The sequence below is a fragment of the Lissotriton helveticus genome, chromosome 12 (assembly GCF_964261635.1).
Source record: "Lissotriton helveticus chromosome 12, aLisHel1.1, whole genome shotgun sequence".
NCBI lineage: Eukaryota > Metazoa > Chordata > Amphibia > Caudata > Salamandridae > Lissotriton > Lissotriton helveticus.
The window spans coordinates 869,509,558-869,532,073 of NC_136073.1; the positions used below are offsets into that span (position 1 = coordinate 869,509,558).

The window sequence follows — 22,516 nt, forward strand, 5'->3', positions numbered from 1 at the left end:
TTCGTTGCACTTATTCACTAATGCATAGTATATTTTTATAATGATGAAACTAAAGTACGAACTTATAACATGTAATACATTCATTTATTTCTATGTATTAATTTGTTTTCGCTTACTTTTCATGTATCCTCGGCACTGAGGGGTGATGGGGCTGGGGAGTCCATCTTGGAGGGTACTTCTGCGCAGAATCACTCGATGGTGCGGTGGCATTGAAACCAAGCCAAAGAAGGTTGATGCCAGAGCCTGCCTGGGAACGTGCACCTTCACCCAGCAAGAGCATCATGATTGTATTCTATTGTATCAAATTGTATTCTTTCCATTGTATTCTCTGCGACTTCTCGTGGGAACCCCAATCTTGCTAGGCGGCACCCTAGGATGCTAAGTAGGGCTTGTAATAGTCTGTTCTGATTGGTCCTAAGGTAGGATTTGGTTAACACACCAATCAAATTTGGGGATTCTGACACTTTGCAACATTGGGGGGTGGTACCCTGTCCCCAAAACAGTATATCTAGCCTAGGTTCACCTAGGGAAATTGTCCGACTTGTCTGAATAGCTGACCTGTCACTGACCCAACGCACTCAATAGGTGACTTGAAGATACAGAGCGCTGCGGAGCACTCTGTCCGAATTTGACCATAGACTAAGGTTTTACTAAACCTTAAAAGTGCTGGCGGAGCACTTTGCTGGGAGTTCGCTGACCCAATTGGGGTTCTGATCGGTAGCTGCAGAGAGGGTGGAGCGCAGGCGTTGCTTCCAAACTGCGGGTGCTGGTCGTGTCCGGGTGGTCCTGTCCTGATCCTAATCTGAGGGTTTCCTGTCCTGTCCTGGGTGTCCAATCTGCACCTGCTGTCCATTGAGGGGTATCCTTCCTTGAGGGTTTCCTGTCCTTAACTGACCCGTGGCCAGGGTTTGGTTTTTCACACCAGTCTAGGTAAATATCGCTCTAAATCTCTTGAAACTGCACCTTTCTATTTTTCTGTCTTTGCTTCAATAAAGACATATCTTTGCATATGATAAATTTTCCATGCTTTCCGCAACTCATTGCATCTCATGAAACGTATGCCTTTATTTTCATAGCGTGTTCCTATGTTACCCTTCCTTTTACAAATCATTTTTCCTCCATTATAGTTTATAACTTGTTTGATGTGTTCTATAAATTTTCTCACTAAACTGAATGAAGAGATTTTCTGAAGTTATAGCGTGTCCTATTTTTCACGTTAACCGAACTGTTTAGATTTCTGAAGTTTCCCCATTCCATAGCATAAATAATGCTTGCCCTAGTTATTTCTTCATCACCCGTGTCCACTCTTTCATGATTAGTCTACTAGCTTAGCAGGTTCCCAGTCGCATTTCTCTTGAATCCAAATGTTTTGTTATCTTGCTTACTGACTATCTGCTCAATGTAAGTTGGATTTTCACACTGATTGAACTTTAGATAAAACTTTATAAAACTTCTAGTTGTCCGTGGTCATTTTATGAAAAGTAAAGTCATTTATTGAAGAGTATATTTTTGCTGCCTTTCCTTTTACAGCTAGCTCCCTGATCCATGGTGGTCATAGGTACCCGTAACGGTGGATGGTAAGTCGGGTACACTAGAAATAATCGAAAGGAATCCCACAATTATTGGTAGTAGATTGTGACGTCATTCGATCAATGTATATGGTGATTTGAAATATATGGGCCCGAAGCCGGAAGTGGCGAAATTATTGGTCGGGTGACCCGCGATCTCTAGCAGAAATACCAATAGTAATATAATACTTCAATAAGTGGCAGGCACTTAATCACCGATACCAGTAGTAATATAATACTACAATAAATGGCAGGCACTTAATCACACAAAGATTTAAATACAAAGCTATGTGAGGCCTGTGGTACCGATAGTCAAAAATAGTCAGAAGGACTAGTCCATGATGGCCGCCAGAGAGTAGACTAAAATGGCCGCCAAGTAGGGGGATAGTATCATTAGTCCTCTTTCAGTTGTTGCTGTTTTCAAAGAGTAGGGGGATAGTATCATTAGTCTATGATGGCCGCCAGTGAGAGAGAGAGAGACCAGTCTAAAATGGCCGCCAGATTGTAGTGAATACAGAGTTTAGTTTCCCTTTCTACTCTGGGCAGGTCGCGTTAGTCCATCTTCCATGTTGTTTGAAGGGGAGAATATAGTTCAGATTCTATGTAGATGGTGAGGAGAGAGGCTTATCTCTGTTTTGCTGATCCCTGACCGCGTTGGTATGTAGCCTCATGGTCATCTGGTGGGCAGGGGGGCGATTTATGGCTCTAGTTTATGGCCCCAGCCATATTGGCCAATGGAGAGTGAGACGATCGCAAAGCCCGCGAAAAAGCAGAGATGAAATCATCTTGAAGAAACTGCCTACAGTGGAAGATATATGGCAAGATGTCCTATGGCATTTAATTTAATTTCCAGACGCACACCATCGGTACTCGCAAACATTTTCCCAGTGGCCAAAAAGTTTGGTCTGTGCTGTGCCTGAGAGCCGCATTGATGCCAGCGGGGTGGCGGTTGGGAGAGGGGAGTTGGAGGGGGGATTGGTAGTAAGGTGGGTGTAGGGTAAGCAAAGGATATACATCTAGCGGCTGAACTGAACAATGTAAAACCAGAATACATGGGATTAATCACAGCTCCCCCATTTTACCAAATTGTGTGCTCGTAGTCAATAGTTTAATTTCATTTTCCCTCCTTGTTTCTTCATTATCATATATAAGAGGATCTCGAAATACATGATTTCAAAATGTGTGCTGTACAAAAACTTCTCCTGCATTGATTTAATAAACTATAATGTTGCTCATGTATAATAGCGACCCGGCCACCCAAAGGGTGCACAAAACAACCGACATGCCTCTTAGTTCACTATGGACATTGTTGTCAGGGTGAGGTGGAAATTAATGTTTCTAAATTCATGTTTGAAAACTCATTTTTAAATTAAAATTTCTCAATGCACAGTTATTATCTGATGTACCAACGTAAAAGGTGGTTCTGCATGTTAAATACGTTTTTGCATTTTGAAGAGACGTTGTCACATTTTTATAGTTTTGCTGCAAATTGTCTTTAAAAATGAAGGTGTCACTAAAGTTAAGTGGTGCAGGAGTTGAATATGCTACTTACCAGTATGCATCTGTTCTTGGCATGTAGGGCTGCTAACATTCATATCTTTGCATTAGATCGCCGCCTAGTGTTGGGTCCGGATGATCGCACATTGTTGTCCAGGAAGAGTCTTCGAAGTATCCTGAGATAGGTGGCTCCTCCCCTGGACTACAGTGCGCATGGGCATCGGCTCCATCCCCAGATTGTTTTTTTCCGCCATTGGGTTCGGATGCGGTCTCGACGTCTAGTTACTTCCTTTCTTTAACATCAATTAACTTCTAAATAAAGGCTTGCATGTTTATTTAACTATTGTTAGTGCAGAGTCCAGCAGACTGCTGCTGCTGCTGTTGGCCAGGGGGCCACATGAAAGGTCATGAGGGCTGCATGCGACCTCCGGGCCGTACTTGGAGTATCAATGGTCTACACAAAACAATGTCTATGGTTAAAGCAAAATTCCCCGCACTTTATGATGAGAAGCAGGAAAATTCTGCTCAACATGTCAATCAATGAAACGTAACAACTTTGCAACTAAAGAATAGCAGTGGTGTGCCAGGAAACCTGAGTAGAAAGTTCTGTGAAACAAAGGCTTCGAGGAGCAGGACTGGGAAAAACATAGCACATCCGCTGTTATGTGAGGCAGGAGAACAGAATGTCTTTTTGTGATTTCCAAGAAGTCGTGGGGAAGATCCGTGGGAAGTGCTTTTCACTATTCCATGAAAACATCACATGTGTGGTATTGATTTAGTGACAATTTCATTGATTGATTTCTGGGCTAATTGTGCTGGTTGGAACAGTCACTCCATGCCATTCACCTGATGTAACAGACACAGAAATTAAAAATAGGGATCCAAGCAAAATTGATCTATCCTTGTATTTCAGAAGAGCTGAACGACCAATGTTAATAACATCCCTATACAATTTCAGGCTTTATTAGGTAGTTTTTGCAATGGACCATGTTTACAATCCATCTGCCAGCATTTCATGGTTGCTGGTATTGTGAACTGCAAAGAGGAGCTAGCAGTTTCAAAGCCAAGCATGTGCAGCAAAATTTAATATCTGAGTGTGGTCATAAGATAGCGAGGAAATGCAGATTTTCTGCTACTACTTTTGCTCACAGTGCCAGATCCCTAGCAAATAGCGCTCGCTTCTTTGGAATAAAAGACTTTAGGCAACACAACATTCCATGTGGGTCCACCAAATGTCACCTGCCAAAACAAGGTCCGTGTTTTCTGTTCCTCTCATTCTCGGCTGAACCCAAGAAAGCATACACAATGTCCCCTCCATTTGAAGCCATAATTGGGCATGGGCTGAAATACTGACTGATTCGACCCATGAAGCCGATCTTACCTTTAAGCCTCCCTGAAGCCGCCTTCCACAACAGCATACCATCATGTATCAGCTGCCGCCGGAGCATATCATCTTTGCGGAACATCAGCCCATTCTTTAGCTTCCCAAACGATTTTAAATCCATTTTAAAAACTATCTCTCTGAGGCGCTGCACTTTCTCACGCTGATTCACAGTGGCATCGACTGAAAAAAGGATGTCCTTTATTAAACCCAGAGCCTGGGTCAAGTGTTCAAAATCTTCTGTCCCAGCTGTAAGGGGGGGAAAAGGAAACGGAGTAAGTTCAAACTTGAGTAAAATCAGTATGGCTCATAAAATCAGGCTTATATGGAGGACAAAGGCTTATACGGTTTGTGCACAACTTCTTGAAGTCCAGTCAGGAGGGCACTGAACATTTTCTTGGGGTCTTAGATATACTCTGTTAGAGGATTCAAATCTCAATGGTTCAGGAAAATGTTCTTGCAATCATTAATTTGAATGGGAACTTCTGAACACCATTTACATAAAATCCAATACATAAAACTCTGATACCCTTCATGACTTCTCAGGCTTCATTAAACCCAGATGACATCACGATATATATCAGAAGTGGACGTAATCTTGGGGGAACATGGGCAACACATCAAAACTAGCAAAAACACTGCCATCCTCCAGTCCAGAGATCTTGTTCGTACAGAAGGCCTAACCATTATTCAAAAACCTGGAAAGATTCAAAACCAAACACTTTTACTAGGTTAGCACCATCCTAACTGGCCCTTAGGATTGCAGGGTGATGAAGACGGTAGGCATGGCCAAACATTTTTAGAGGCGATAGTAACATCAGTCAAATTATGACATGCTCAAAAGTATTTTTATAAACAAGTGTCCCTTAGCCAAAGATGATAAACTGATCCCCATGGATACAATAATAAGCTCCATGAATAGTTCTGATAAAGTTTTTCTTTTAAACACATACATTCAACCAAAAAAATATATATGAGAATTAGCCCCGCCAGAGTAATTTCGAGAAACAAAAAACAGAGTATTGCATACAAATTTTAGTCATGGTCTTGATTTTTTTTTGCCTGTATGTGTTCATATGTTTTGTCATTTTTTACACTTGCTTTTTGTTTCTTGTATTACTCTGGTGGGGGCAATTCCCATATATATTTTGTGGTTGAATTTGTGTGTTGAAAATAGATACTTTAGATTTTGCTCATCAGAACTATTCACGGAGATTATTATTGCATCCTTGGTGATCAGTTTTCCCTCTTTGATAAGGGAGCCTTGTTCCTAAAAATACTTCAGCACCCTTGGTCACTTAAGATGCTAGGGTTTTCCATGTTTACTGAAACTTGCTCAGAAGTGGCTTCATTGGAAGGCCAGAGTGAAGCACTCTATGCTTTAATCAGAATGTAACCAGATGATGTTCATCCTTCCCCGGTCGATAGGAAGAGGATGGATTTTGAGAAGTGGGAGTTGAGGTGGAGCACAATAAGATACATGGCGAGAAGGGCTCGTTGAGGAAGGAAGTCAAAAACTAAATTAAATGTAAAACAGCTCCCAAGACAGAAAAACCCTTGGGATTAGAAATACAAACATGTTGTGTGACAATACTGGTAGAAACAACATTTAGTAAGCAAATTACAAAAACAAAAACAATTAAATCTCACCTTCAGTATTTTGGATAATGCGCTCCAATAGCACAGGGTATTTTGTAAGGCGCTGTGTGACTAAAAGAATACATTCATGGACTGCAAGCCTCCGTACAATGGACGAATTGCCAATTTTCTGAGAAGAGGAATTTAAAAAGTTAGTAAAAGAATGATAGGTTTGTGCCCAACACCACAGATGCATATAAAATATTGCTACCCTCGTGAATTTCATTGTGTACAGCTTTAGAAAGTTCTTAAATGTACTTCTGGATTTCATTCAGCCTTTTACAAGCAAATGCTGCATTGTTCACAATTGTGTAGAACCAACAACCAGGCCTGGGCGGAGCTTGCGGAGTTCACTATGCGGAGTTCCAGTAAAACTCCGCAAAATTCTGGGGAGTTCCGTGAGTGGGCGGAGTTACCGGCTCCTGGTGAAGTGGAACCTACTAGCCCAGCTGAGAGGTCGTTGTGCATAAATACTGCTGCCTTTTGAATACTTTGAAGCCTCTGCCTACAGTGCCTGCTATTTCTTACATTAGACTGAGTACAGTATGCCGGAAGCCCAGAACATTTTATTTCCACTCACCTACCAATTAGATTACATTTACCAGAGAACCACATGTGCAGGAAACTGACTCGCCACTCGCCTTTTGTTATCATTTCAGAGCGAGCTTTCAGTTTAAAACTGTTTTGGGTAAGTGCTAGATTTCCGTGGCCTTGCATCTTTGAAAAGTGGTATATCTCCATGGTTTCTGAATCTCATCACTGTGGTTTAAGCCGTGCTGCTATGAGAAGGCACTCCCTTCCAAAGTATTTAGTATAGTTTTAAATGTACCCGGATCCACATTTTGCCAGCAACAGCTGGGGTACTAAAGTTTGGTCATTTTTTCATCTTGTGTCACCCGGAAATTTGCTTCTGCAAAGCCGATACATTGTAGGATCATGTCTACAATGAGCTATCAGATTTCATGTTGTGCTCGGGCATAAAGGATGAAAGAAGTAATGCTACAGGAATATGTGCGAGCCACAAATGTTTGGAAAGGAATATTCTATATACGTGTGTGTTGTAGTCTACGGCAAAAGCCTTAGTTATGCATGCACATTAATCTACAAACGTGCCCAAGCTGAAGCATATATTTACACTGTGGACTCACGTACCTTCCCCTGCCCCCAACAACGTGCATTATTTACCAGATACATTAATCGCAGAGGCTTTCTCTGCAACCAAATTGCACACTGAGGTACATACAAGTAGCTAGTCATGCCCTAGGGTGTTTGGCACCGTGATACAATACCACATAGACCACACTGTGGCTGTAGGGCGCATTGCCTGATCTGGGTAAATGTGCGCGGAGTCGTAAAAGCAGTACTGCATGCAGCAGCTGCACGTGGTGCGCTGTGAGACCTGCCTTGCCCTATATCTATACACCGCTTGCTCCGTTTCCATGCTGTTTATTATTATATACCACCGTGACCCAACTCTTTCTTGTGCCCGGCGGAGCACTACTCCCTTTCTGGGCAATGTGGTTTCGCTGAGCCTCGTGTGTCTTACTGGCGCAGTCTCACTCTCAACGGGAGACAGTGGAACAGCTTCTCGGGTCATTATTTTGCGAGGAGTGGGTGGTCCTGCCACCATGAATCTGCATTTTTAAAAAGCTGTAAAGAAACCGACAGCTCCTTCAGTCACATAAATAAATAAACACTAGCAAGAGGAGTGCGGAGAGTGTTTCAAATTGCGATACCTGGTTGAGGCCGAAGACGATGTCCAGGTTCTGCTGCCCCAGCAGCTGTGGGAATGCCACCCTCAGCTGCATGTCCTGTGGCATGCCCTGTGGCCCAGGCCCAGCAAGAGCATGCGGCAGACATTGCATTGCGCCACCAAAGAGCAAAACAAATCAGAGTGAGTAATGCAGCAATGCTAGTGTTACTAGTGCCTTCACCGTTCAGTCAGTCACAGGGTCGACAAGCTGTCGACTTCCTGTTCCTTCCTTCCGCTCAGCTGCAGTGCAGATAGATGAGGAAGCGTGCTTCCTCAAATGACTGGGCCAAAATGAGGCTTAGGATGCAGGCATTCCACACGAAGCATAAAAAGTGAAAAGGGGCAACATAAATTTGCCGCTCCAGACCTGCATTGATGTATAGTAGGGTGGCGCCGGAAAACTCTGCTGCGCTGCGGTAGCCGGTGTTTTTGCTGAATTCCACTCCAACAGCGGAGCGCAGAGTCACAAGAGTCAGTGAACTCAATCGGTGTCGCGTAGTTTTCTCGACCACCCCAACCATCAATCACTAGCAATCTAGAGTATTGCCAAACTGGGCACAATTTCATTCGGCTCCGACAAGGTCGACAGTCAACAGTGTGTTGTATATTGGTGTTTGGCTTTGTGAGGTTAGTCAAACGTATGTTCACAGTTTAGTTCAGAACAGGTTTGTGTAGCTCAGTGTAAAGGTAAATGATGTATACTATTCAAAAGATGAAAAATGTTCTCTAAAATGTCTCAAGTGGCCAAAGAGGAGGGTGCTTGTCTATTCCCAAAATCAAAGGCAACAGAAATGTAGATCTATCTGCCCACTCTTTATGAAGGAACAAAAGAGACACCACTCAAATAGCCCAATAGCTGTTGGATTACCATGGTCAGTAGACAGCACTCTACTTGTCAGCACAGTATCTGGCAGAGTACCACTCCAACTTGTTCTCTTACATACACATCTCCATACTTCACCATGTCAGGGACACAATCATCATGCAGGTAGTTCAGTAAGCAATGCAGCGAGGGACCTTGATGCTGATGAAATTCCTAGACTTTTGTAGGGTCATGATGGAGCGAAATCACGTTGGCCTGAGATCAAGGTTGAATGACTTGCTTGAGTATTTTTTCGCACAACTGGCGACCAAAATAAAGTTGTGAGGGATAGCCACAAGCACATTCAGTGCTTTGTAGGGTCCTCTGTGTTTTATTTCCACATAAAAAACACATTGCAACTGTGTTCCAAAACTTCCTTGTTTTATTACACTCCAGCACAAGTGTGAATGTGCAAAGCGCGCTGATACCCGCAAGGGTCATGTTCGCGCTATAAATAAGATTGACTAAATAAATGAGGAGCAAGCACAATGATATAACATGTCACAAGATGGTAGGTAAGGGCCGGGCGTCCTTTTCAATGAAGCAGTTAATTCATTTCTGAACTCCTATCAGAGGAACATTTTGACCTTCGACTTGATCTATTCACAGTATGAAATGGGGCTTCTCTTTGCCTGGGAATTTCTTGCCGAGGTTTGCAGATTTCACATAGAGTTATGTTCACCCTCAACCTCTAATGCCTGGTAAACAAAGATCGCGTGTGAGGGAGAGTTTATGAGAACTCAGTCTGCAACCAAGTTAATGCCAGCTTAGAACTAAACAAAAGACAAACTTTATCAAGGGCCCCATATATTCAAAAAGATATCTGCACTTTTAAGATTCACAGAACTCAAAATGACCACACAGCACTAAACTCCACACCACAGCCTTCTAGGAATACTCCAAACATTAAGACTCTCAGCAACAGCGGATACTCCACATGAGTAAGAAGGACAATAATGCACATATGATCATTATATTCGACCTTGGTATTTCTTCGAATGAAAAGTTTGTTTCTATTAATCTTAGAAACCCCCTCAGAAAATATGGGATATTTGGGGCATTTTCACATCAACATTACAAGCGTTCTCCAGCATGATTTACCTCTATACTAAAGTGTGCAAATCTGATGCAATGGGCAACTGCATTTTTGTCTTACCCTATGACAACCACCAACATTAGCATCTTCTATTAACCACATTTTCAAGGGCCACCTAAAATTTGCTGACACTACTCCTGCTCCTGGGAGCACCCACCTGGAACCCTATACAGACAAAAGCTGAACGTTCACCATATTGACCCATTTTCTGTAGTTGCAAATGGGTTTAGAATGAGAAACATTATCTAAATTCTTATTCTGTCACCAGGATTTTAGAATTTGAACCCTAAACCCAATTGTTTGTCCTCATTAATGTACTTTTCACCGGCCAGCTTTTTTAGAATGAAAGTCAAAATCTTTACAAGGATGAAAAGCGAAGAAACACTCAGCAGGAGAGGTCAAAGTACTGCACAACTTATTTTTCAGTCTAGTCTGTCCTGTGCCGCCTCTGAGTAAGAGGAGTGCACACAAAGGAGTATAAGGGTGTTCACAAACATTTATTTCAAAAACCTGTATTGTGCTTTGTTCACACCAGGACACCACACAAAGCAACACTGTTTTCCACATTACTGCCTCACCTTCATTAAATTCTGGAATTTTTTACTTTGCTGTAGCAGCTCCTTGTACGAGTTCACGGCTTCGTTGTGATGGCTGCAAAACACCCCATATTTTTCTTTCATTCGATCTCCGTTTTCACCGGAAAACTAAGCAAGAAGAATGGGAGGTTACATAGTTAAAATGAAAGCAAGAAGTGTGTTACTGCACTACTAGTAAAACAGAAATATGTACTGCAACAAAGAGTTCTCCAATAAGTTAATTTTTTCAAAGCAGCAGCTATTTAGGTTTACACAACTCCGCTTAAAATAAGGCGGAGGACAGTCGCCCCACTACTACGTGAGCAGGTGAGAAATGGGTAAAAAAAAAAATTATAATGACAAATGTTATTTTATTTGTCCATCTGTGTCTCACTGGTTAGAGCGGGGCTGCATGTCACTAGAACAGTGGTGAAACTTGAGTGCACATGAATGTTTGGCGGCCGGCCAACCAGTCATGCGCACTTTGCACGTTCTCCAGCCAGCCATACGGCCTAGGAAGAGAACATGCCCAGGCCCCCAGTCCCTCCCTGAGTGCTGAACCACAGCGCGAAGACCAATCACAACGCTGCTGTAAGACAGCAATGTGATTGGCTCGGAGAGACTGGGAGCTCCTAGCTGCTCCTGGAGTGAAAGAGGACCGAGAGGCAGCAGCCAGCCGGCACGTCGGTAAATGCTATTTTTTGTCATTTATCCCCCACCCACCCTCATCCGCCCCACAACCCTGTTAAGTAGCGTCCGCCATTGTGTTTACATACTTTTGAGTATGCTACAATACAAATGGGGACATTATCTCTTGTACATCTTATATTATTTTAATTAGATAATTCATTTTTTAAATGCTTGACCTACTCCTTTTCCATGGGCTAATCTCTGATTAAATTCTAACACGCGGTGAGCGCAACACCTACATATATGTAACAGCGGAGCCAGTTTCTACGCCAGACATCATGCAAAGCAAACATGAAGAAAGATGATCTCTAACGAAACTACAGTCATTAAGATGCAACACTAAGTCCAGAATTCATTGGGAAGTTTGCTTGTGACCAAGAGCCATATCCATCACCTTTTATTACATCATAAACCTTACAAATTAACCGTTGATTTGCCTGAGACATATATATGCATGCATGTTAAATGTTTAAGTTATACAGCTATATGTACCCTCAGTACTTTCTAACTAGCTTAGCTTTACGTGCCAAAGGCCTGAATGTCGCTGCATCACTTAGCATTGAGGTTATTGCCCTGTTTCGGCCTAGGGACGTGAATCTTGCTCTATAAAGGCCGGCAAGTATTGAGCACTGTGTGTCAAACAAGCCTGGGAAACAACCTCTATCAAATGTATGTTATTGCTTGATTCACAACTTTTGCATTGCACAGCATGTCACTGGTGCGCTCTACAAAAATAAAGAAAGAAATCTCCCACCACAGCCAGACACTTCTTCCTCCATGCTTTTGTTTCTTAACTGGATCTGATGACATGTTTTGCACGTAGAAAGCATTATCATGTGCTTGTCCATCATTAAAAGACATGCTAAACCATTAATTAAAAAATACAAATTTCGAACACATTTTCTATAGAAGCAATTACGCAGCAGAATCATCCAGATAAACAGCTGAAGGCATGCAAAATCTACGCAAGAAACTGATATATATATATATATATATATATACACACACACACGCGTGAAAATCCTGTGTAGCAAGCACTAGAGCCAATACGAATGACTATTTATACATAGAGGATTGCAGACCTAGCACACAATGTATGTTATTTATAAAACGCTGATGAGAACAGAGGCCCTGGTGAGCGGTTATTTAAAAAAGAAATAAAACTTCAACTGTTCTAGTTATAGCTTTGGGGTCACCTTGAACTAACAGCTGATGCAAGACAGACTCATTATGAAGAAAAACTGAGAAGGAAGCAGACATGAATCACTCCACACCATAGCACACTTCGCTCGAAAGAAAGAGGTCGCACAAGTCCCTGCCTCTGTGTCTTGATGGGCAGAGCCTTTAATGACACAACACCTGTTTATGGTAAAATGAGTCACACCAGTTATACATATATGAAATCCCCCATTGACTGCAGACAGTCCAAGTTCACAGGGGATAGTCGTGCTGACAGCCCTGAGGCCAGACACTTTAGATAGTTTGCTCTAAGAATGAGGAGGTAAGGAGACTGCTGGACAACAGTCTGCTCAGAGGTCTAAGTAACTTGTTGATATGCAGAGGCCAAGAGCTGCTCATAGTTTCCCATCACCTAAAATTGTCTGTGAAAATCAATGACGTTTTTTGGTTTGGCAAGGGTACTTCTGCCCTGTGTTTAATTTCCCTATAGCACCCTCATCGAAGCATCGGTGGTGTCCGAACTATACGTCGCTATATAAACAGGGAGTGGAAATTTGGCCTCAATCGGGCACTGATTGCTGGAGCCCTGCCATCTCGGACGCTATGCAGGTTACAAGTTTCACAAATGAACAGGTCACTTCAGAAACATGAAGCACCTCTCTTTGAAATAGAGATTATGTGAAAACCAACTAAAACTAAAGTTTGGATCAGTTGTGCAATAGGAGCCAAGAGTCCATCTAAACAGACCAGATTTGTCATTTCTGAAGATGTGGCAAAATCTGCTCCATTGTCCAAAGGTGGTCTGTGGCAGAGTTATTTCTAAACCAGCTTCTTCTGCCCACAATTTTCAAAGAGATTTCTTTGTTCCCAATATTGTCCCAGAACAGTGGACAGAAGAAGGCAATAAGGTTATCAGGTATGTGAGCTCCAATTTTGATGGCACGTCTCTGCTGAGCCAAGAACACTTTTCTGTGCAGTACGCGCCCTTTTGAATGATGGAATAGGGTTTGGTACAGAAGCACGAACTGAATGAAAAGGATGGATTGTGTTAAAATAGAAAACTTACAATGACAATTCACCCTTCAAAGGACAGACCACTGACAAGAAGGAAGCCTTAATTCAGACCTTACTCCAGAATCCACGTAGGGAAAAAAAAAAAAAAAAGAACCTGGAAACGTATGAACCTAGGTTTTTTTCTAGCCTATAGTTTATTTTTGTTAAAAAGAAACAGACGGCTTAGCATCAATTCATTATTAACATATTAACAATTTATCCTTTAATAAACTACAAAATTACTAACTTTTCATGTTCATATATGCCTTAAATTCATGATTTTTTTTTTAAAGAAACCTTAATTAAAACCCTTTCCTAAATCAATTGTGAGGCTAAAAGAAATTCAGCCATTTCTAATTTTTGGGATGTTTGGAAAGGATAATGTTACTTACCCAGTAAGCACTGTTCTTGGCATGTAGTGCTGTAGATTCACATGCTTTGCATACTCTTACCATCTAGTGTTTACTCCGGATGTTTGCAAGTTGTTTTTCTTCGAAGAAGTCTTTCCAGTCACGAGGTAGGTGACTACTCCTTTCGGTGATGGCGCGCATGGGCACGGACTCCATTGTTAGATTGTTTCCCGGCAAAGGGTGAGAATGGAGTTAGTAAGTAAAGAATAGAGATGTGCATGCATATGTTTATATAGTAAGAAATAGAGAACTGCAACAGGTACAGGTACCGGGGAAGGTGGGTGGGCGCATGTGAATCTACAGCTCCACATGCCAAGAACAGATGCTTACTGGGTACGTAACATTATCCGTTCGAGGTATGTGAGCTGTAGATCACATACTTTGCATAGATTATACAGCAGTATTCACCCAAAGCAGTGGCTAACCTGTAGCTGTTGGAGTTGTCTGAAAGAGTGTTCCAAGTAGTGCCTGGCCCACATTAGCTTGTTGTCTAGCTAACACATCTACAACATAGTGTTTGGTGAATGTGTGCGGTGTAAACCATGTTGCAGCTTTACAAATGTCAACTATGGGGATGTTTCCTAAGAAAGCCATAGTAGCCCCTTATTTTGTGAGTGGAATGAGCTATAGGGGGTTTGTTAACGTTCTGCTTGCTTTTGCATAACAAGTTTGAATGCATTTAACAATCCATCTAGCCATACCGGACTTATGGGATTGACCTTGTGTAGTGGTGCAAAAACAACAAAAAGTTGTTAGGTTTTGTGAAATGATTTTGTTCTTTCAATACAATATAAAAGGCCTCTACGGATATCTAAGGTGTGTGGAGCTGGTTCTGCCACTGAATCAGGTTGAGGAAAGAATACAGGTAACTCAACTTACTGATTGATGTGAAAGGCAGACTACCTTGGGTAGAAACGTGGGGTTAGTAAGAAGGACCACTTTGCCTCTGTGAAGTTGGAAAAAAGGTTTTTCTATGGTTAGTACCTGTAGTTCACCTACTCTCCTCTGTGAAGTGATTGCAATGAGGAAAGCGGTTTTCCAGGAGAGAAACTGTGGCTCACATTTATGCATGGGTTCAAAAGGTGGGCCCATTAATCTTGTGAGGACTGTGTAAAGATTCCACACTGGGATAGGTGGAAGTCTTGGTGGGATAGCTCTTTTAAGTCCTTCCATAAAAGCTTTGATTACTGGTACTCTAAAAAGAGATAAATGTTGCCCATTTTGTAGATACGCAGCCATTGCAGTGAGATGTAGTCGGATAGAAGGGTAAACTAATCCGGACTGCTGCAAGTGTAACAGGTAACAAATTATATTTTGTATAGAAGCATCAAGAGGATTGATGTTGTTGTTATTGCAATAGATAATAAAATGTTTCCATTTAGTTGCGTAACAGGCTCTTGTAGTAGGCCTTCTGGCCTCCCTGATAATTTCCATACAGTTTGGTGGGAGATTTAGATCACCAAACTCTAGGACTTCAGGAACCAGATCGCGAGGTTTAGTTGTTTGGGATCTGGGTGTCTGATTTCTCCATGGCTCTGTGTGAGGAGACTGGATGTGAGGGGCAGCTTTGGATGGTGTACCATAGACAGCTCCAACAGGGTTGTGAACCATGGTTGACGGGCTCATGTGGGAGCTACTAGGATGAGTGTGAGAGATGTTTGCCTGAGTTTCCGAACCACTGGGGGAATGAGAGGGAGAAGCGGAAAAGTGTAGGCAAATGTCCCTGACAAGTTCATCCATAGAGTATTGCCTTTGGGGGCAGGTGTGGATACCTGGAGGCGAAGGTTGGGCATTTTGCGTTTTGGTGTGTGGCAAAAAGATCTATTTGAGGGAATCCCCAACTTTGAAAGTATGGGAGGAAAACTGGAGGGTGAAGTTCCCATTCGTGGATTTGCTGGCTCTGTCTGGTGAGAAGATCAGCAATCTGATTGTTCACTTCTGGAAGGTGTTCTGCTAGGAGATGGATTTTATGGTGAATGGCCCACTTCCAAATGTCTTGAGCCAAGCACAACAGTTGGAGAGTGTCCCCCCCCCACTGTGTTTGTATAAAATACAAAGCTGTCATGTTGTCTGTACGGACTAAGACAGCTTTGCCGACCAGGTGAGTCTGAAATGCTTTGAGTGCTAGAAACACTGCTAGCAGCTCTAGAGGATTTATGTGGAGAAGTTTTTTTGCTGTTGACTCCACAGTCCATGCACTGTGTGATGCTGAAGAGGAGTCCCCAACCAGTGAGGGATGCGTCCGCTGTTAGCATTGTCTGTGGAACTGGGTCTATGAAGGGCCGTCCATTTGATACATTTTGTGGATTCACCACTGCAGAGAGCAATGAGTACGGCTGCTTCCCAACACTAGATCGGTTAAAAGACCCTGTGATCAGTTCCACTGACTTGCTAAGCATTCTAGGAGGGGACGCACGTGAAGCCTGGCATGGGGAACAATCACGATGCAAGAGGCCAACATTACCAGAAAATACATATACACTCGAGCTGGTAATGAGGGAGTGGGCTGAAACAGAAGAATTATAGCCTGAATATTACAAATTCTGGATGCATTGGGGATGGTCAAAACCCTATGAGTATCTAAAGTGGCTCCTAGATAGTTGTGAGTGTTGGAAGGTTGAAGATGTGATTTCAACACATTGACTGTGAATCCCAGTTGGTGCAGTAACTGCAGTGTCCTGCGAGTGTGTTGGAGACATTTTGGATACGTTCTGGCTTTGATGAGCCAGTCAGCCAAGTAGGGGAAGACATGAATGTGTTGTCTTCTTAGGTGAGTAGCGACCACTGCCAGACACTTTGTAAAGACTCTGGGAGCTGTGGTGACTCCAAAACGGGAGTACTTTGAACTGGTAATGATGCCCCGCTACCCCAATCTGAGAAATTTATGATGAGCGGGATGTATTGGAATATGGAAGTACGCTTCTTTTAAGTCTAGAGTAAACAGAAAGTCACCCTGTTGTAGGAGCGGAAGCACTTGTTGGAGTGTTACCATGTGAAAATGGTCTGATTGTATGTAAAGATTCAATTCTCTGAGGTCCAAGATAGGTCTGAGAGAACCTTCCTTCTTGGGTATGAGAAAGTAGAAGGGGTATTTGCCGGACCCTTGGTATTGTAATGGTACGGGCTCTATAGCTCCTTTCAAAGGAGAGACTGAACCTCTTCGTTGAGGAGGTGTAAGTGGTCTGGTGACAGTTTGTGTGAACGTGGAGGAATGTTTGGAGGATTGTTGGTAATCTCCAGGCAATAACCAGAACGGATCATTTCCAGTATCCATTTGTCTGTAGTTATTGACTGCCAGACGGGTAGGAAATGTAAAAGACGACCCACAACAGGTGTTAAATGGTCAGGGGGAATGAAGTGAAGTCACTGTTTGGTATTGGAGGGGGAGGGCGGGTGTGTTGGAATCTTTACCTCTACCCTCACCATTGTTTCTTCTGTAACTCCCTCTGGAAAAACCCTTAAAGGGAGATGGCTGAGTGTTGCCTTTGTAGGTTGCGGAGGCAGTGACTGAGGAGATGTTCTTGGACCCTCCCTGATAGAAGAAGCGCCGAAAGGAACTACGGCCTGAAGGTGACTGAAGTGTTAATATCCAGACTGGGGAGCCCTCTTACACCGAACGCATCTGGGCACATATAAACTTGTAAATACAAAGAACAATGCGTTGGAACAAATACTAGAATAATTAATTAACAAATTACATAAATATATACAAAATATACAACACCATAACAATGACTCTATATATACACACCTCAAAGTATCCTATACCCTATTCATTAATACAGATTCTGAACCTATGTATTGTAAGCATTCTATTTTCTAGAGCTCGCCCGCTATGTAAAAACAAAAGTTTATTGTGTTGTATATTTTGTATAGATTTAAGTAATTGGTGTATATGAGTATTTGATTGTCAAAAAATACTTTACAATATATCCAAATATAAAAAATCATTATTTGAGAACTGCAATTTGTGTTGTTGACATTCATTCATATCGAATTTGTCTCAGTGGGAGGATTAATTGATATTTTCCTATCCATTTAATTATTCTAGTATTTTTCCAACGCATTGTTCTTTGTATTTACAAGTGAAGGTGACTGAAGGGCTCCCATGGATTTTGCTACCCCGGTGTCTTTTTTCATTTTTTCTAAAGGTGAGTCTACGACAAGGCCAAAGAGGTGCTCCTTGTCAAATGGAGTGTTAAGGATGGAGGCTTGAACCTGTGGTTTAAACCCTGAAATACGTAACCAGGCATGCCTTCTTAAGAGAACGCTGGTGTTGACTGCTCTAGCAGCCGTGTCAGCTGCATCTAAAGCGCACCTGATGGAATTGTTCGAGATGAGCGGTCCTTCCTGCACTAGGTCCTGAGCTTTGGACTTGTGCTCATCAGGCCGAAATTGGGGCAATTGATCCATTTCATCCCAATGCGCCCTATCATACCTGGCTAAAAGTGCTTGGGTATTGGAAATTAGGCTAAAGTTTGCAGCTTGGGAGGCGGCTCCTTTTCCCAAAGCCTCTATTGACTTAGACTCTTTGTCTGGGGGTGGCACACCCCCTGACGTTTGGGAATTAGTCCTTTTTCGCGCGTTAGAAACGACTAAAGAATCTAATGGTAACTACCCCCTGATGCAAGCTGGATCTGTTGGGGCAGATTTGTATTTTTTGTCTACCCTAGGGGTGAGGATACGTGCCGGCACAGGATCATTAAAAAGGTCATCCACTTGTCTAAGCATACCCTTGCATAAACATCATATTTGTGCGGGTTGCACACCTTGCTTACAACAAATTCCTCCAATTTTTTAACTACAGACATTTAGCATTGCGTGCTCATTGGCGTCGTGCATACCCTTGAGCATGGGGAGTGTGAGCGAGGATTTTTGGGAACCACCAAGTGTTTCAAAAAGGAAATCTTCTAGGGATTCCTTATGTGACTCGACCCCCATGGTAATTTGCAGCTCTACCTAATAGTTCTATATTTAATACATGGTTGTCTGGTGGAGAAGTTATAGCAGGGTACAGGTCAGGGTCGTTACTTGTGGGAGAATTAGTGTTATAATATCTCCAGAGGTCTGTAGGTGTTGGATCATTGTCCCGATCTCCATCATCCTGATCATCATATATATGGTGATGGGGAGTCAGCAGGTGAAATTAGCAATGGTTGAGACTCAGGAGAAGGTGATGGAGGAGGAGGAGAAGGAGAAGGATTAGTACCCACATTCTTCCTTTTTAAAGGAATGTGGTAGGCTTCTTCAGTCTCAGGTTTACGTTTGAGAGTCACTTTCGGATCCAGTATTGAGGGCAGAACATCGAAACATTACTCTTTTGATGGAATTGGCACTTGTTTGTTTCGGAGCCAAAAGTTTCAGTACCAGCATTTTGGTTTACAAGGACTTCGGATCCGAAGGTGTTTTCGGTGTCGAGGGGTTGCGGCTGAGTTGGACTTCGATCCAGAAGGTTTCGGCTCGGTGAGTGATTTTGAATGATTCAGTTCAGAGCCGAAAAGCTTTGGGGTGTGTTTCGGTGCAGACCTTGGCCCGCAGGCTGGAGTTGGACTGGAGCCCTTCATCTTGGGCTGAAGTGGACTTTGGGGCAAGTGAGGATTAGTACTCACTGTACGCTGCCCTTGCAGGATGCCTTCGTCCCCCTAGGAGACAGAGATATGTTCTTCCTCGGCTCCCATGGCATCTCTAGTCTCTTATTCCGAATCTTCTCCGAAGAGGTCTGGAATGGAACCAAAGTATTGGCTCTGCATGTCACGACGTCGAGCAAGATGGTCGCAAAGCATCTTCTTCGATCGGAAAGCCTTACACGAGTCGCAGTCCTGTGCTTTGTGCTCCAGAGAGAAGCACAAGTTGCACACTTCGTGTGAGTCTATGCGCTGGAATTTCGCGTGGCACTGAGAGCAGAATTTAAATGGAGTCCGTTCCATCAACTGCGAGGCGGACCGAAGCGGGTAGGCCCAACAGCTTTCCACGAGCTACCAGATCAAGAGAGGAATTTTCAGTAAATAAAAATCTAGAATGGAAATACGCAATCGAAACAATACCGTCGAGGGCGAGTGTATTGCGCACAGAGGGAAACCCGAGAAACAGAGTCGAATTGGAGCGCAGCAATTCACGTCCGAACCTGATGGCAGAAAAAAACAATGTAACAATGGAGTTGATGAAGTTCTTCGTGTTGATCGTGAGAAGTCGCTGTCCTGCCGCCGAAAATTTGGAGCCCTGTTATATCTTTTTGGACAGGGAGTTATTTTAATCAATAAATACCATTACCTCGCCAAGACTGAAGCACCTCATGTAAGTGCAAAAAGAAAAAAGTTTTTCTTAATCAAAGATCCCCATATCAGGAGGATACATCATTTTCACGTCTTGTCAAGATATCCTTATCTGACTCCAACAATTTAAAGGTTCCGGACGGCAGAAGTAACCTCACTTCTTTTTAGTTTATCAGTACAAACCCTCAAAATAAAGAATATCGATGTGGGTTCAGTTTTATCAAAACAACTTATTCAATACATCCAAAAAAACTCTGATCATAATCATTCGTGGCTGCTCCAGAAGAAGGCGCTGGTCGCCGAAACGCGCGTAGAGCACCAACTTGCCACTCATTTTCCTCTTACTTGTTGTTTACCAAAATAAATGTTTTAATACAGAAAATGTTTTTATTATTATGTCAATTCTCTAAATGTAGAATTTTTTAATAAGAACCTTTTTCTCAATTCTTGAAATGTGATTCTTTGCTTAATTCCCAATAAAATACTGAATTTTACTTCACTGTTGTAGCTTAATTTCCTTGTTTAATTTTGACATTGATCTATGTTCTCTATGATTGCCTAGATTGTTATTTCTCAAGCACAATGGAGTTGATGGCCATGCGCACAATCACCGAAAGGAGGAGTCACCTACCTGATGATTGGAAAGACTTCTTTGAAGAAAAACAACTTGCAAACATCAGGACCCAACACTAGATGGCAGGATTATGCAATGCATGTGATCTACAGCTCACGTGCCTCGCATATTATTGTTTAGATCGGAGTTGTTTGTTAAACAGCTTATCAAACTCAAGACTATCTATTTTCCACTAGGTGCGGGTCTTTATAACTGCCAATAGGTTAGAATAACAGCATTCCTTATCCAAGACTACAATATTAAACAAGCACTGGCGTTGCCAATAGGTCTCGCAATAGGAAAGTTGGAGCTATTACAATTGCAAATAACAATGCCTTTTATTTTTGTTTTCATTTTAAAAACATAAAGGGCTTTGTCATTTACAAAACCAATAGCTCCAACTTTCCTACTGCTAATTAAAGTACATCAATTAGGAAATGTGGGACAGAAGGCCGACATTTTACCTTTCCGCTTGTAGGAATGCTGCACCGGGCAAAATGAAAGAAAGGCGCGCAGTCGCCTTTATTAAATGTAAATCAGTCTGAATGTGTAGTGCGAAGTACAGCGCATTCCTTGATTAGAGCAAGGAGAGCTGCATGTCATAAACAAACTGCTACTCGGGGAAGCAGAGCAATGTCACAGTTTGTAAACCACTGTCCGCACAAATGAGAAAATATGGCAAGAGGCTCTCGGTTTTTGTGCTTGGCGCTCTGCCCCATTGCTGCCATACTTAACAAGCTGGATTTGTATTTAAAACCGAGTTAAGCAATCGATTTCATGGTAGGGGGTGGGGGGAGTTGAGGTTTAAGAGCGGCGCCTGATTCGAAGCGGGCACGGAGGGGGTTACAGAAGGGGGGTGGGGAGGGGGTCAGTTACATCGAAGGGGTAAAGTACCGGATTGAAGGTTAGACATTTAAAATGAAAGGGGAGAGGGGAACGGGGGTGGGGTAACCAACAATGGGCTATGCAACTAGAGAGGGTGTCAAATAACAAGGGAGAGAACAACACGAGTGGTGGGGGAACGCACGCACGGAGACAAAGTGAAAAAAAAACAACACGTACCTGATAAATACAGACCGGCCGGGAAACTGAAAGTACGGCTGGCCTGCGGCCGGCCATGAATAATTAGGGGAGGAGAAGCCCTATGATGTGCTGTGCGACCGGGAATGCGCGTGCTTGTTTGCTCACGTGATTCACGTGAACTCTAAGAAAACCGCAGTGCAAGAAGCCCTTGGTTTGACGAGGATTTCGAGCACTTGAATTCTCGATCCCTCAATGCGCTTGCGCGCATTGTAGGTCACGAGACCTAAAAATACAGCTTTGTGATCCGCCCAAATCAGTGGAATGACAAATTTAAGCGCAGGGTTACTTGTAAAAATACCATCCCGCGTATGGTTAGCATTATAAGTCGGTTGATTGACTATTTGATACAGATCAAAGCTATGAAGAAAATCCGTCGGGTATCTGTGTTCTCACTAAGCTCCAGGTAAAAATTAAAATTTCCTAACAGGGCGAAATTTGAAAATACAATGCTGGACTCCATAATAGTCCGACGAGGTTTCACCATCCAAAGGAGGGGCCAGACCTCATACTGCCTGAATGTGATTTCGATAAACCACCCCCATTACCTTGTCTATCTATTCTGCATATATCGTACCCATCTGGAATAGCAATCCTGAAATCAGGATCAAATTAGAGGTCAGTCCACATTTCCCTAAGGAGCACTAAATCAGGACAAAAAGGGCAGTGCTAAAGATTATGCATCCAAAAAAAACTCTTAGTCTGCCCAAATTATTTAAAAAAGATTACTCTCGGGGGGCGTGGCCAAGATGGCGGAGTGAACGGACGTGTTCCTCCCGAGCTCCCGCGCCCGACTAGGCCCTGAGCCCTGATACATTGCTTTTCTCCCCCCTCGCTAGCCTGGAAGAC

General features: G+C 42.8%; 1 protein-coding gene across 6 annotated transcripts in view; it reads right to left on the reverse strand.

Moving 5' to 3' along the window:
- ARHGEF18 (Rho/Rac guanine nucleotide exchange factor 18) overlaps positions 1 to 22,516 on the reverse strand; it is a 300,861-nt gene that overhangs the window by 67,347 nt on the left and 210,998 nt on the right. For all 6 annotated transcript variants that reach the window (XM_078669619.1, XM_078669618.1, XM_078669617.1 and 3 more), the window contains 3 exons: positions 10,374 to 10,499; positions 6,097 to 6,214; positions 4,447 to 4,695 (listed from right to left, as the gene is read on the reverse strand). In XM_078669619.1, coding sequence (XP_078525745.1) covers positions 4,447 to 4,695; positions 6,097 to 6,214; positions 10,374 to 10,499 — 493 coding nt within the window. The remainder of the gene's footprint in view (positions 1 to 4,446; positions 4,696 to 6,096; positions 6,215 to 10,373; positions 10,500 to 22,516) is intronic.